At 37.4% G+C, this 17,115-nt stretch overlaps 1 protein-coding gene across 5 annotated transcripts in view; it reads left to right on the plus strand.

The window, feature by feature from the left end:
- LOC114896665 (CD302 antigen) overlaps positions 1-17,115 on the plus strand; it is a 129,661-nt gene that overhangs the window by 25,237 nt on the left and 87,309 nt on the right. For all 5 annotated transcript variants that reach the window (XR_003793869.1, XM_029224778.1, XM_029224776.1 and 2 more), the window contains exons 8-13: positions 909-1,066; positions 3,710-3,820; positions 4,374-4,462; positions 4,580-4,749; positions 7,099-7,298; positions 7,867-8,009. Coding sequence is in view for 4 of the 5 variants with exons in the window: in XM_029224778.1 (XP_029080611.1) it covers positions 909-1,066; positions 3,710-3,820; positions 4,374-4,462; positions 4,580-4,749; positions 7,099-7,298; positions 7,867-8,009 (871 nt within the window). In the remaining variant the exon portion in view is untranslated. The remainder of the gene's footprint in view (positions 1-908; positions 1,067-3,709; positions 3,821-4,373; positions 4,463-4,579; positions 4,750-7,098; positions 7,299-7,866; positions 8,010-17,115) is intronic.

A 17,115-nucleotide genomic window follows, 5' to 3' on the forward strand; every position in this document is an offset into this window, starting at 1 on the left:
TTTAAAACATTTTGAAGTATCCCTGTTTTCAGATTCTTAGCAAGAATGAAAAGCTTATAGTTTGATCCTGTACATCAGCATTGTCTAATAGAATTTTCTGCAGTGATGGAACCGTTCTATAGTCTGTGCTGTCCAATTCAGTAGCCACCAGCCACTTGTGGCTTTTGAGCCCTTGAAATGTAGCTAGGGCGACTGGAGAACTGAATTTTTACTTTCATTTCATTTTAATTGATTTACAGTTTTAAATAGCCACATGTAGCTAGCAACTACCAACCTGACAGTACAACCATTGATTGAATAATTGCCCTCTTCTCATAAGCTAAATGCTGTTTAAGTTACTCCCAACACTTAAGTGATGATTGTTTCACTTTTATAATTATTTGAAAGCTGAAAAATGAAGAACAAAACACTAGAGAGCCAGTATTAAGACCTCCTCCTAGGATTCACCCATAGTAATAGTAAGTACTAGATACCTATTCTGTGCCAGCATGGTGCCAGTTGTTTTACCTGGGAAGGCAGTATAGTCATTCCATGGCTGTGATGGACAATATCCTTATTCTAATTGGAATATCTATGACTGTATTTGTTGAGTTTCATTATTTCTCATAAAGCAAGGTTTATCTAAACCAGGTATCAGGAACATCCAGCCTACAGGTCATAGTACAGCTGTTCCACCTGTGTACCCTACCTGTATAAGTGACCTGAAAAGCCCTCATCATCGGGCCTGCCTAACTTATCAATACTTTTACAGGTTAATTAAGAATACCATTTACTGAATTAAAATTTTAAAAGAAAAAAAATACCGTCAAGGCTCCTAACACCCCATATCAGAATGTAAAAATCAGTAGCAGTGTACATATTGAAGAATGTAATTGAGTAACCAAACAAATAAAACATTTTTCTTTTAGATGCCAAAGAAGAAATATGGACAGGCCTTAGGAACATAAATACACCAACTCTATTTCAGTGGTCAGATGGTACTGAAGTTACTCTGACTTATTGGGATGAGAATGAGCCACATGTTCCCTACAATAAGACTCCCAACTGTGTTTCCTATTTAGGAAAGGTAGGAAACCTCCTCAAGTTTATTTATATCCTTATTGTTATACCTGAAAATCTAATAATAATAATAAGATGACTTTAGTTGGGATATTTGTGTTTAAGCTGGGAAAGAAAATAAAAGGTAATAACACTGTAGACTGTCTTTCCAGTAGCTGCTGAGAAAAGGTAAATAAAGCAATTACTAAAGAAGCAATCCAATTCCTGTCTGAGAGTATCTTCTCTTGTGTGAAACCGATCAAGAGAATCCCTTTAGAGCTCAGATTCTTGTGCCAGATTGCTTCTGATAAGCTGCTTTCTCTCAGTACCACCAGTGTGATATTTAGCAGATAGCCACAATTTAACCTGGAAAATCCCATCTTCTCATGTTCAGATCAAAGTAAGCCAACTTTGAGAACTGAAAAACTAGTTTTGTTAAAAAATTAGGTCTGACTTTGTTCAGAGAATATCTTACTCCTATAGAATGCATAAATGTTTACTGAGCATGCTTTGGACTTTCAGAAGAGTCCAAAATAAACTATTGAGCCGAAAGGACATACGTATCTCTATATTTTTGTTTGTAGCACTTTCCTGTGGACTCCTAATTGTTTGGGAGGCCAGTCGTGTCACTCAGGCTTCTAGAGAGACTTAAGTGGAAGCCATAAATGGTAGGGCTATTTAGAAGTGTTTCAATAGTAAAGATGTTTTTAGAAAGGTGTAAAGCTGAATTTAGAAGGGTGTCACATTTAATGCTCTATTTAAAAGGGTACACAGGATATCTTTAAAAGAGTATCAAAGATAGAAATGAGGTCCCATAGGCCAGAGTGAACTGATGGCTTATCTAGACAGCTTCCAACGTTCAAAACTGACCCGTATCACAGTTGACTTGCTAAAATTTAATTCAAAGAAAGCAGAGTGACTTAAGCAAAATCAATGTTAAGTAGCACATTTGAAAGCTGGAACTTTGACGTCTAGACTGAAGTAGAGTTGGCAGAAACTTTGATTCTAAAATTCTTAGGGAGTAGCTATTCTAATCACCACCATCATCTTAAATATGAGGAAACTCAGACAGGGAGATTAGGTGACCTGCCCCAAATTTTCTTTTGTTTGTTTGTTTGTTTAACATCTTTATTGGAGTATAATTGCTTTACAATGGTGTGTTAGTTTCTGCTTTATAACAAAGTGAATCAGCTATACATATACATATGTTCCCATATCTCCTCCCTCTTGCGTCTCCCTCCCACCCTCCCTATCTCACCCCTCTAGGTGGTCACAAAGCACCGAGCTGATCTCCCTGTGCTATGTGGCTGCTTCCCACTAGCTATCTATTTTACATTTGGTAGTGTATATATGTCCATGCCACTCTCTCACTTCATCCCAACTTACCCCTCCCTCTCCCTGTGTCCTCAAGTCCATTCTCTACATCTGCATCTTTATTCCTGTCCTGCCCCTTGGTTCTTCAGAACCATTTTTTTTTTTAGATTCCATATATATGTGTTAGCATACGGTATTTGTTTTTCTCTTTCTGACTTACTTCACTCTGTATGACAGTCTCTAGGTCCATCCACCTCACTACAAATAACTCAATTTTGTTTCTTTATATGGCTGAGTAATATTCCATTGTATATATGTGCCATATCTTCTTTATCCATTCATCTGTCGAAGGACTCTTTGTGTCTTCTTTAATTTCTTTCAGCAATGTTTTCTAGTTTTCAGTGTACAAGTCTTTTGCCTCCTTGGTCAAGTTCGTTCCCCAGTACTTTATTATTTTTGATGCTATTGTCAATGGAATTATTTTCCTTTTCAGATTGTTCACTGTTCACTCTAGGTGGTCACAAAGCACAAGCTGACCTCCCTGTGCTATGCGGCTGCTTCCCACTAGCTATCTATTTTACATTTGGCAGTGTATGTATGTCAATGCTAGTCTCTTACTTCGTCCCAGCTTACCCTTCCCCCTCCCCGTGTCCATTCTCTACGTCTGCATCTTTATTCCTGTTCTGCCCCTAGGTTCATCAGAACCTTTTTTTTTTTTTTTTAGATTCCATATATTTGTGCTAACATACCATATTTGTTTTTCTCTTTCTGACTTACTTTACTCTGTATGACAGACTCTAGGTCCATCCACCTCACTACAAATAGCTCAATTTCGTTACTTTTTATGGCTGAGTAATATTCCATTGTATATATGTCCCACATCTTCTTTATCCATTCATCTGTCGATGGACACTTAGGTTGCTTCCATGTCCTGGCTATCGTTGCCCCAAAGTTTTTTAACCTGTGGACAAACTGGCTGTGTCATATGGAAGAAGACTAGAACTCTGGCAACTCTGTGGGCTGGGTTCTTCTCTCTTCAACTTCTGTATAGTGTCCTTTGGTGGTTTTATTGTCACACTTATAAGAAAATGAAATTCATCCCCACTGTGACCTTGAGGTGATGCTGAAGTAACAGGCTTCCAGGTTTGTTGGGTAGCATTTTCTAGGAGTATGTTCTCAGATTTAATCATTCATTTATATTCATTTTCTCCCCCTCCCTTTCCTCCTTCCCTTCCTCCCCCTCTCCCTCCCTGATAGTTGTGGGAAGAAACTATCTTGATTTAAGATAAGAGTTCAATTCTAAATATGTGGCAAATAATTTCTCTTGTGGGAAAAATTATTTTCTGTTTTTTAAAAGCTAGGTCAGTGGAAGGTCCAATCATGTGAAGAGAAACTTAAATATGTATGTAAGAAAAAGGGAGAAAAATTGAATGATACAAGATCTGATAAAATGTGTCCTCCAGTTGAGGTATGTAAAACCCCTGTGGAAATTTTTCTAAGCAATATTATACCTTCTTGGTTAGATATGGTAGTTGAGACTTAAATACTTTAGACTTGGAAAGTAGAAGAAATTACTAGGTTCTGTTCATTTATACATTAGAGTAAGCCAGAAGATGGTGAATCGTAGATATCGGCACTCTTACAGAAGAAGAAAGAGTTATAGGAAAACTAATTATCTATTCATGAATTTCTATAAAAATGTATATGATTATATCCTCAACGCTGATTTTTTACTTCTCTTACTCGTATTATTCTTATTCAAAAATAATTGAACTAACAACTGTTATACTCTTATGATGAGCTAGGCATTAGGGGTAAAGAAAGTTAAGACATTCCTTCTGTCTGACACAGGCTCACAGCCTTATGGAGGTTTTCTATGAAATTGTATCCCACTCTCATCATGTGTTTAAATTCCCTGTCCATGTCCTTAACTTCCCTTAGTTGTAAGATGTTACTTATGTAACAGAAACTTGCTTGTTATCAAGTGCAGAAGACAGTGTGATATTTTTCCTCTGATTTAGGGCTGGAAGAGACATGGAGAAGCCTGTTACAAGATTTACAAGGATGAGGTCCCCTTTGGAACCAACTGCAATCTGACTGTAACTAGCAGGTGTGAACTTTTAACTCCTTTGCTAAATAATCTTCCTTAAAAAAAGTGCGTCTTCAATTTATATAGTATTTCAGTCACTGTAAAAAAACACCTACTAATTTGACTCTCATTTTGTAGATTTGAGCAAGAATACCTGAATGATATGATTAAAAAGTATACTAAGTCTCCAGAAAAATACTTCTGGACTGGCCTGAGAGATACAGATGCAAGTGGAGAGTATAGTTGGGGAAGTGCTGGTGGAATAAAGCGGGCTGTAACCTTTTCCAACTGGAATTTTCTTGAGCCAGGTGAGTGCCTTAGCCTTGAAAGCAGTAGAATACAGTGACTTGTGAGAGGCGGCATTCCTCCCAAATCTGTTCTTCACATACCTTTGAAATATGAAGGAGATGATGATTTTCAGGACTAGAGTCTGTCTATGGAACCATAAATAGAAGCAGCGACTATGTCTTCCCTATGAAATCCTCGGCAATTACCCAATAAAAGCTAGAAAACTCAGTTCTCAGAAACCACCATCTAATGGCACAGAACTAGAAGCATCAGTGTGAGTTTGTTATCTTTTCCACGTAGTCTCAAACAGAACCTAGAAGCTTCATTGTGGAGCACTTTACATTTTCACCTCTCTGCTTCTTAACTTCTTTCTCCAAAATTGAATGTGTTTATTTCTATTATTCTCAATGGGTGAGAATTAAGGAGGCAGTGTATTATAGGTATTATTTATTCTGAAAGGTAGTTTATCCTTCTTTAGCCTGAAGCGTTGACCATAATTAGCCATAGAATCAGAACATTTGAGCCAGAAAAGGCCTCAGAAGGCCCTTCTGATTTTAGAGTTGAGAAAACAGAGGCTTAGAAAGGTGACTTACTTGACGAAGGTTACCTGGTTATTGAATTGCTAAAATCCAGATCTGATTTCTAATTCAATGCTTTTTAGAGGACTTTCGCTTTTTGAGACAGCATTCGACTTTTCTTCCTTTGAATTATTTATATTTTCTTATGTTTGTATAATGGAATCATGAAGACCATTTTTATAACATAGAAATTGGAACATGTGAATGTGTAGTTAAACACACTATTTGAAATAGAGAATGCCCACAAAATTTGTAATACATGATCATCAGTATAAATATGAGTGGTATTGATAATAACAAGGTCATCTTTTTACTTGTAGAAGATGGAGGATGCAGATGCTAATCCTGGTTAAATTTCATCTTAAATTAGAATGTTCTAAAATACAAAATACATGATTTCTTTTATAGACACTCATACATTGTAGAGTCAGTGTCACATTTTTCATGGATAAGCCTCAGTGGTTGGGGGCAGGGGTGCTTAGGAAGTAGCTGTAATAGCTATTCTCTCAGTCTGTAGCCAGAAAGACTGCCTTTAAGTCCTCTTTACCATTATTACTCCCAGATTCAGCCAGTTTGGTTTGCATTGGGCAAGCCATGGATAGGGGGTAGAATAAGAGAAAATAGCACACCCATCCAGGGTAACACAGCATTATTTTTCCCAGTTCCTTGTTCCTCTTGCTGTCCTTGTATAATGAGACATGAGACCATATGGCTTCTCTGTGTGATGGAATGGAAGTTGTCCTTATTACTTTGCAATGTATGTTCTTCTTGTCCTCTGTGCATTTTCAGCAGTGTGATGTAATGGGAAAGGGAGCATGGCATTTTGCCAGACAAATCTGGGTTCAAGTTCTGACTCCTCCACTCACTAACTATGATTGTGGGCAAGTCACTAATTCTTCATCTGGAAATGGATCTGACAATACAAACTACCTTTTAATGTTGTAGTGAGTAAATAAAATTCTGGCTGCCATAAAATTAATAGTAAACAAATGTATATTACCACACACCTCCTTTTACCTTTATTGTACCAGCTCTTCCTTTGGATCTGAATCTGAGAGTGTTGTTTTGAGGTTTACTAAGTTGCTTAAAAACTGTTGAAAGCTGTTAGGTGAATATGAACGATTTAGACTGTTCTGAGCATCACAGTGGTTTAGGGTACAGCTCTACACACACACCACCTAGATTCCAATTCTGGATCAGCAACTTTCTCACATGTGACCTTGGACAAATCACTAATCCTCACTGTACCTCAGTGTGACAATAGAATCCACTCTATGTGAGGATCAATTCACTTAATCCTCTTAGAATAGTACGTGGCAAGTAGTAAACACTTCTCTGTATTACTGTCATCATTATTATTGTGAACAACACATTTATTTCCTCCATTTTCTTTCCTATTCTCTCTCCCCACTTTGAATCAAACAAAGTGTGTAGGCACTAGAAAATGTTTGGGCTTTAATTTTTTAATGTTTTTAAAAAATATTTATTTTATTTTTTGGCTGCGTCGGGTCTTAGTTGCAGTACCTGGGATCTTCATTGAGGCATGCGGGATCATTGTGGTGCACTGGGTTCTCTCTAGTTGTGGCATGCAGGCTTCTCCCTAGTTGTGGCTCACGTGCTCAGTAGTTGCGGTGCACGGTCTTAGTTGCCCCGCAGCATGTGGGATCTTAGTTCCCTGACCAGGGATCGAACCCGCGTCCCCTGCATTGGAAGGTGGATTCTTAACCACTGGACCACCAGGGAAGTCCCTTTAATGTTATTTTTAATTAAACTTTTTCTGTTCAACCCCAGCTTCTCCAGGAGGGTGTGTGGCTATGGCTACGGGAAAGTCTCTTGGAAAGTGGGAGGTAAAAGACTGCAGAAGCTTCAGAGCACTTTCAATTTGCAAGAAAATAAGTGAGCGCCCTGAGCCTGAAAAAGCAGCCCCCAAGCCTGAAGACCCCTGTCCTGAAGGCTGGCATAGTTCCCCCTCAGGTCTTTCTTGTTATAAGGTAAAGTAATATTCTCATTCAATCCCTCAATGAAGCTATCTGTCTACTATCCTAGTCCCTGTTTTTGTCCAAATTGTGCTCCTTCCCAGACATATACATCACCTGCTGAAGTGTTTAGGAGCACAGAGTCCTTGTCAGGGTATCATTGAACGTCTGGTGTCAGATGACTCATTCCCATATAAACTCATGTGCTACCCAAAAGAGCAGGGCCAGAGCCAGAACTGGCTCTTTCCTAGGGTTCTTTTGTTTTGGGAAATTGGGTGAGCTGCATGCCATGCTAATACTTTGCTTACAATTCTCATATCCCTTTAATTATTGTTGTCAAATGAAGAGTTCTGTCACTTCTTACAAGTCAAAAATTTTATTTTAGGGTCCGTGTCAGTCTGGCCTCTAGTTGACACTTTCAACAGGACCTGTCTGTGTCACAGTATATGGGCCTTTACCTATGACTTTATTACACTTCTAAGAATCCATTTCAGGGGCCCACACATTTGACTGTAATTGACTTTGAACTTATGAATACTTTATGATTATACCAGGAAACAAATTAACATTATATTTTGTTAAGCTATTTCATATAGAAAGAATTGTAAGAAAGAGGAACTGGGAAGAAGCTGAGAGATTCTGCCAAGCACTTGGAGGGCACCTTCCTAGCTTCAGTCATATGGATGAAATAAAGAAATTTCTTCACTTTCTAACAGACCAGTTCAGGTAATATTTTTAGAATGAGTTCTTCTCTGTTAAATTTGATGTCCTCTAGGTATTCAGAATTGACATGTTTTATTATCTAAAAGGGTTATTCAGTACTTTAACAGTCATTCAACATCAAACATTTTTATGTGCAAGACGCTATGAGGGATTCAGAGATGAAGGAGACAGAGTCCCCACCCTTTGTGTAGTGTAATAATGTCCAGCAGTGGGGATAAGAAAAGTATGGTGGAAAAATCTAGAACACGAGTAAGGAGAGGCCATGGGAATTTAGAGGAGGGAGGAAGTGTTTCTGGGAGGTATAATTGGGGAAAATGTTATGAAGAAGGATGGTTCTTAGGAAGTAAGGTAATATTTGAAAGTTAAGTTGGGAGAAAAAGCCAGGGAAAGCAGAACATAAGCAAAGGAACTGGGACTAGAATATACAGATATCGTGAAAGAGAAATGAGCCAAAGAACTTAGCTAGAAAATGGAATTTGGGTATAAAATTAGAACACCCTTTCTTGCCAGGGAAGGAGTTTAATAAGTCAATAGACAAAAAACAAACGAACAAAAACAAAGTGTGTGTGTGTCTGTGCGTGTGTGTGTGTGTGGAGAGAGAGAGAGAGAGAAACAGACAGACAGGCAGACAGACATGGTAGGTAGATGCAGAACAATTAATTATAAGGCTATTACAGCCCAGCTGGTAGAAAACTACATTGAAGAAGGGCAGTAAGATGGGACAGTAAGGAAGTGATCAGAGATGTAACAAAGATGGAGTCAATAAGCCACTGTGATTTTGATGTTATGTAGAAGGAGGATTCCTGAACAGTTTTCTTGATGTCCTTAAAGATAATGTGGAGAAATATGGGCAAGGTGTTGCTGCCATAGAGGGAATATTTTCAGAAGCTTTGGGGACAATCATAGGTATGAGGGGCTTCTACTTCACAATTTATTTTTCCCCTCACTTTTTTTTTTCTTTTTTAAGAGAATGAACTTTTAAATTTATTTATTTATTTATTTTTGGCTGTGTGGGGTCTTAGTTGCAGCATGCGGGATCTTTCATTGCAGCACATGGGCTCTTCGTTGCAGTGCACAGGCTTCTCTCTAGTTGTGGTGCACAGGCTCCAGAGAGCATGGGCTCAGTAGTTGTGGCGCACAGGCTCTCTAGTTGTGGTGCGCGGGCTCCAGAGAGCGTGGGCTCAGTAGTTGCGGCGCACAGGCTCTGTAGTTGTGGTGCGCGGGCTCCAGACATCGTGGGCTCAGTAGTTGCAGCACACAGGCTCTGTAGTTGTGGTGCGCAGGCTCCAGAGATCGTGGGCTCAGTAGTTGCGGCGCACAGGCTCTGTAGTTGTGGCGTGCAGGCTCCAGAATGTGGGGGCTCAGTAGTTGCGGCGCAATGGCATAGTTGCCCCACGGCACGTGGGATCTTATTTCCCAGACCAGGGATCAAACCTGCGTCCCCTGCATTGGAAGGCAGATTCTTAGCCACTGGACCACGAGGGAAGTCCCTCCCCTCACTTTTTGAATCGAAAAGAAGACCAGAACTTGGGGTTTCCCTGGTGGCACAGTAGTTGAGAGTCCACCTGCCGATGCAGGGGACACGGATTCGTGCCCCGGTCTGGGAAGATCCCACGTGCCATGGAGTGGCTGGGCCCGTGAGCCGTGGCTGCTGAGCTTGCGCATCCGGAGCCTGTGCTCCGCAACGGGAGAAGCCACAACAGTGAGAGGCCCACGTACCGAAAAAAAAAAAAAAAGAAGACCAGAACTTGTAAATCAAGGATTCAGGGTATACCACGCAAAATTAAGGAAAAGAAATCACCACCTGGACATACCCTAGTGAATACTTTCCTGATCATTTTGACTCAAAAAAACAAAGACTTCAAAGAAAAATAGCAAAAATAAAACAGTTACCAAAACACAAAATCCAGCTAGCCTTCTTCTCTAGGACATTAAATATAAGAAGGCATTTTAAAAATTGACGTCTGAAGAGTCTTGAACTGGAAAATGTGGGCAATGTGTTGATCTTAGTTCCCAGTTGTGTGGTTTTTCATTTGTGAAGATAGTAATTGATAATGCTCCCTACTTGAAAAAAATTTCAGACATATTCCAGTTGAGAGATGAATAAAAATCAAAACACATGAACAGGTATTTTGTTGTTAAAGAATTAGAAGGAAGAATACATAACATAAAAACATAGCCCCAGTCTAAATAATGCAATATATGTAATTATAAAATTACCCTAAATTATCCTAAAGTTAGAATGTAATTATCCTAAATTCTGAAAGAGAAACAAGAATATTTTAATAAAACCAGGTGTTAACTCTGGTTAATACCAGAGTTTATAACTCTGTTTATAAATAAAAACTGAGATGTAAAGAGATAAAATGATTGTGAAAACTGAAAGTATAATAAATTCTTCATTTTACCTGGAAATCATATTTAGAAACACAGAGTCTGTATTTTTTTAAAACTGTAAAGAGTATGTTCATCTACTGAATATGTAATGAGTGGGGAAAAAAAGGCCCATACAGCAAATTATAAAGGAATAAAATAACAAAGCATAAAGTCCGGCATAAAGAAGATGACAGAAGACCAGATGTATCCATTATCAGTTATGTTTAAGTCCAAGTTTGCAAATGTGTTCAGTAATGAAACCCAACTCTATGCTGTCGAAAGATACCTAAAACAAATCTTGCCAATTAGTACCTTTCCAAAAGTCCAAGGAGTATTATGTTCTTTTCCTGGAAGGAAGGGACCACAAAGTGTTTCAGAATCAAAACATTTTGATAAAATCCATATTTTCTGACACTCCTTTTAAAATTAAAACCACTGGCAACATTTTCATATTGCAGCAATAATTAGTGCTGATTAGCCAATGGCCCACCAAAATGTGGCATCACTCTCCAATTTGTTACGGTCTCCAATTTATTACTCCTTGGCCACTTATGTTATTTTATTTCTTTATAATTTGCTGTATGGGCCTTATTCACCCAAGTAGCATTGAGTTAATAATCACAAACTTAATGTAAAACTTAGAATGGGAAAATTAAAATAATGGGCAAAATTATATTGTGTAAATGTGAATGAAAAAGCTAGAGTTGTAGTATTAATATTAGATAAAATACAATTGAAGTAAAAAGACATTAAATGGGAAAATGAGATCTTATTATTGATTAAAGGTACAATCTACAGTGAAGTTATAATAGTCAAGAACCTTTACACACTTAAAAGATATCAAAATATATAAAGCAAAAATATTAATTATATTGCTAAAATTTTTCAATAAAAATAATAATGAGAGACTCTAACGCTCATCTTATTTATCAACAAATGAGACAGGCAAAATAGAAATAACATAGAACATATGAATAGTATAATTAAGGTTGATTTAATAATATCCTCTTTATTTATAGATTAAAAAGTCTGTATATACTTCCTTTTCAAGCTCTTTGCCTGGATCACTTAAAATAATGGATCTATTAGGCTAAAAAAAAAAAAACCCTAACATTTCAAAGTGGTAAAATTATACAAGTTACATTAGAAGTGAAATCAAATCCCCTTCACCTAAAAATCCAGTGTTTTTTAAAAAAAAATTTATTGGAGTATAGTTGATTTACAATGTTGTGTTAGTTTCAGGTGTACAACAAAGTGAATCAGTTATACATATACATATATCCACTCTTTTTTAGATTCTTTTCCCAAATAGGTCATTACAGAGTATTGAGTAGAGTTCCCTGTGTTATACAGTACATCCTTATTAGTTATCCATTTTATATATAGTAGTGTGTATGTATCAATCCCAGTTCCCAATTTATTCCTTCCCCCACCCTTTCCCCTCCGGTAACCATAGGTTTATTTTCTACATCTGTGACTCTTATTTACAAAATAAACATTCAGTGTTTTTAAGAACTCTTTTGGCAAGTAAATCAAAACTGTATAGATGATAATAAAAACACTCATTCTGAAATTCATGAGATACAACCAAAGCTATAGCTGGAGGTACATTAATAGCTTTAAGGGCTTTATTTATTTATTTATTTATTTGCAGTATGTGGGCCTCTCACTGTTGTGGCCTCTCCCGTTGCGGAGCACAGACTCCGGATGCGCAGGCTCAGCGGCCATGGCTCACGGGCCCAGCCACCCCACGGCATGTGGGATCTTTCTGGACCGGGGCACAAACCTGTGTCCCCCGCATCTGCAGGTGGACTCTCAACCACTGCGCCACCAGGGAAGCCCAGGGCTTTAATTATTAAACAAAAATAATGAAAATAAGCATTCACCTAAAAGTTAAAATATTTATCAACATAAATAAAAGGAAACCATAAGAAAGAACCTAATAAAAATAAAAGTGAAATGAATGAATTAGAAACTAGAAAAGCAGTAGAACTGACAAATCCTCGAGTTTTATCTCTAGAAAAAAAACTACAAAACAGAGGGAAAAAATCTACTGATGACTAAATCATGAAAACAAAAAAGAAAACAGATACTTAAAATGAAACCTAAGTAAGAGATTATAAAATCCTTTCAATGGAGAATTTTTTAATTGGTAAGAATCCTATGCATAATTCTGTGTTATTATAATGAAATTATTAAAGTGAACAATATCTAGGGAAATATAAATTAGTATATAATTGATTTAATAAGTGGAAACCCAGTATTCCAATAGCCATGGAAAAAATGGAAAAAGTTAACAAAGAATTTCTTCCAAGAAAAAGATAGGAACTACATATATGGTTCTATATGTGAACTCCTTCATATTTTAAAAAAGAGATCATTACCACGTATTTCAGTAGTACAACCAAGAGATTGTATTCCATTACATAGAAACTGGTGCAAGCATTCAGTTTATTTCACAAATAGTCTAATTCTGATATGACAACCTGTCAAAGATAGCACAAAGAATTATAGACCAACCTCATATCTAGACTTGAAAAAGTAAATACTAACAAGGGATACAATAAGAAACACAGATACCCTGCTTATTGCGTGCCAGATAATGTCCTAAGTATTTTCTACTAACTAATCCTTACAACGGCCTATGAGGTAGGTTACTATGCCCATTTTATCTAAATGGGGAGATGGAGACACAGAGAAGTAAAACAACTTGCCCAAGGTTATATAGTTAGTAAATAAAGGATCCAATATATGAACCCATTAGAGCCCGCTTTCTTAACCGACTGTGTTATAGTACCTCAAAATAACATGCCTTGATCATGTAGGATTTCTTCCAAGGGTACAAGGTTGGGCCAGTATTAGGAACTCTATATATCTAGTCAAATACGTGATCATCTTAATAGGTGCTGAAAATGCATCTGGTAAAATTCACGATTCATTCCTGGTTTTATATATAAATATATACTTAACATATTTAATTAATATAATTAACACATAATTTCTTATTAAATTAAAAATAGGAGTGTAGTTCAACCAATAGCCATATGACACTTAATGATTAAACATTAAATGCATTTCCATGAAAGTCAGAAAAAAGGTAAAGATGCCTAGTGTCATCACTTTTGTTGATCTTTGTTTGGAATTTATCCCCTGTTCATTAAGATTTTAAAAAAGAACATTACAACATGCAAGTATTTATAATGTATTAAGTGGGAAGAGAGGCAAATTATAAAAGAGTAGAAAATATACTATTTACATCAAAAAGTAGACTGCAAAACTACGTCAGAAAAGATCATCGTTGTTACCTCTGGAAGATAAGATTTTGAATGCGTGTTTAAATGTTCGAACATTTTTCCACATTTTCCAGATTTGCATTAATATGCTAACGATTGTATTTTCTTCATTAAAGCAAGTAAAGTCTCACTACAGTGTGCTTGGAATCTGATGAAAAATACAATACATGCGTTCCATAAATAATCGTTTATTAAGCATCTGTTGTATAATTTCTAGTATTTTAGACTTCATTTTCTAGTATTAGAAATTAATATTCAAAATTTCATTGCACACTAAGCTAATTTGAATATACAAACTCTTAAGTTTCTTTTGAGGTGAGTGTTTCTTAGCTACTGCCCACAACCTTGAGAGTAGAGTATAATGAATGCAATATTCAGACCGAATCTTTCCAGACATACATTTATTAAACAGTCATTGAAGCAGACAAAAAACATGTTATATAACCTGTCTTGTAAGCTTACAACATCCCGGTAGTCTGTCCTTTTAGGTTCCAGTGACCATCTTGCATGGAAGGCTCATTTGAGGTAAATGTGACAATGTTCCAGAAGCAGGATTCTTCTGTTCCCACTGTAGTTGGCATCAGGCAGTCCCAGTCACCTGACCCAATGACTGGACATGGGACCATTAAAAGATCAGGCCCCAGGGCTTCCCTGGTTACGCAGTGGTTAAGAATCCGCCTGCCAATGCATGGGACATGGGCTTGAGCCCTGGTGCAGGAAGATCCCACGTGCCGCGGAGCAACTAAGCCCGTGCGCTATAACTACTGAGCCTGCGCTCTAGAGCCCGTGAGCCACAACTACTGAGCCTGCGCTCTAGAGCCCGTGCTCCACAACAAGAGAAGCCACCGCAGTGAGAAGCTTGTGTACTGCCACGACGAGTAACCCCCGCTCGCCGCAACTAGAGAAAGCCCGCGCACAGCAACAAAGACCCAACGCAGCCAAAAATAAATTAATAAAAATAAATAATTTTTTTTAAAAAAGAGGGATCAGGACACAGATCCATTTCCAGTGGTACAGGATACCAGCCTCACCAGATTCTCATACCCTTTCATGAAGAGTGAGAGTGTCCCTAAGTATTTTTAGCTATTCCTCATATCTTCAATTTTACCAGTGAGTGCCCATTTCTAAGATCATGCTGATTAACAAGCCTCTAAGTTTGCTGATATTAACCTATTTCTCACATTTACTCTGCTAACAACCAAAGTCTCAGGTACGGCTTTTGGACTGCAGTCTCGCTTGTGGTGGCTGCCTCTGGAACATAACCTTTGTAATACCCTGCTGACCCTCCCTGAAGAGAGAATTTCAGCTGGGCAGCTTGCTAGCCCCTAGATCTCAAGCTTGACACACACAATATCATACTGTCTAAGCTAAAGTATTTTTAAGGAAAATACTGACATAAACAAACTGGGTTTTGAATCAAGTTCCTAACCCAGCAAGAGATTAGGAACCTTTAAGTGGTTCAGGGAGCCATGGATAAGTACTAAGCAATGAGGTTGTGGATACAGTCAGCCCTCCATATCCACACGTTTCACATCTGCAGATTCAATCAACTTCAGATTGAAAATATTTGAAAAAAATTCTGGAAAGTTCCAAAAAGCAAAACTTGAATTTGCCTCATGTTGGCAACTATTTATGTAGTATTTACACTGTTTTAGGTATAATAAGTAATAAAAAATAACGTATACAGGAGGACATGTTTAGGTTACATGCAAATACTACATCATTTTATATAAGGGACTTGAGCATCTTTGGATTTTGGTATGAGGGAGGTCCTGGAACCAATCCCCTGTGGATACCAAGGGGCAACTGTATTTGTGGGAATCAGTTGATGAAAAATGGAATATCATATATGATATAAATGATCATTAAGAGCTTCTATATACAGAACAAATTACACTAGAAAACAAAAGTCTGAGAGGCAATTAAGGACTCTTTCTTGATTTTTTAATTTCTAATCACACTTGATGAGTTCTCCCCCTCAATTAAAAATTTAAAAATACAGGTTCATTATGTAAAATTGGGGAATGTAAAAAATGATAATGAAGAAAATTAAAATCACCTCAAATCCTAGCTCCTAGTTATAAACTTAGTTAACATTTTGTGTAAATCTTTTCCATTTTCTTCTATTCCTATCATATACTTTATTTTCTACAGAATATACAATGTTTAGGTTTTTTTCTGATCACAGAGGAAATGTATATTGAATTTAGAAAACAGAAGAGGACAAAGGAAAAACACATCACCATAATCCTTTCACTCATAGGGACTATATTTTATTTGTACTCATCCTAGCAGCTGATATAGTACCACATATTAAGCAGACTGTAACGTCTGCTTAATACGTGCTCCATTAATAGATCATTTGCCCATGCTATATTTAGACAACATATTCTAAAACTTATTCAATATTATAACCATGGCTTGAAGGGAAGAAAGGAAGCCAGCCCATTTATATCAGAAAATGATTCTAAAGCCTATTCCTTGAACACCTTAGCTTTTTATTGCAGGGATTGACCTTGCTAAGCAAGACGTCCATTGCCCAAATTGTGTTTTGCCTGGCAAGGAATAAGGTCAGATTACTGCTCTACTTCTCACAATCTAAGTTCCATGTCTCTGTATTTCAATGAAAAGGATTCATGGTGCACCAGATCATTAAGGCTCTAAAATCTTTGCAACTCTTAACAGCAGCCCACCAGGGAAAGCCATTGTAGAACGAAAGTAGTTTTAGGATTAGGGAAGAAAGCCTTGTTTGCAGTGCGATTGCTGCTGTATGCACTACCTCCAGTGATGTGGCATGAGTGGATTTGGATATAAATCTAAGGCTTTGCAGACTAAGTGCCCTCATCAAATAGTGTTTACCGGGGGTTATGGTTGGGGTGCTGTTTTCCTTAGGAACCAGATGCAGCAGGAAATTTGATTGAGAGTAGAAATTTTAACGCAAATACACAAAGTAACCTTTCGTGCAATGTCTTCTTAACCTCATAGCCTTCAACCCATATACTTAGTGTTTGGAGCAGAAGAAATTTATATACAGAGAGAAATTTTCAGTTTGATTTAATTCCTCAGTTATGATCCATTTCTTCCCACAAATTTTTTTCTTCCCTCGAATTTTTGAAAATCCACATTAGAGGTGTGCAACAATTAATGTGATTTCCAATTTCTTCTTCTCTTTATCTACCTACAGACAAATCAGGCCAAACCAGGAAGAAGTTACAAATGAGGAAATATTTTCCACCTCTTACCACACACAAAAAAAAACCCCACAAGTAGCTACTATTTAGTGTATTTATAACCGAATAATAACTCTTGAAATGGAAGCTGAAAACTATAAAGGTCTGGGCTGCAATGAAGTTCAGTCTCAGAAAGTAGTGAAGATGAGAAGCTTTGGACAATGGGATAAACTTCTCTCTAGGAAACTGTTCTCTGGGATGCAGCAGAGG

Source organism: Monodon monoceros, unplaced genomic scaffold (genome assembly GCF_005190385.1).
Source record: "Monodon monoceros isolate NGI ecotype Baffin Bay Population unplaced genomic scaffold, NGI_Narwhal_1 Super_Scaffold_16, whole genome shotgun sequence".
NCBI lineage: Eukaryota > Metazoa > Chordata > Mammalia > Artiodactyla > Monodontidae > Monodon > Monodon monoceros.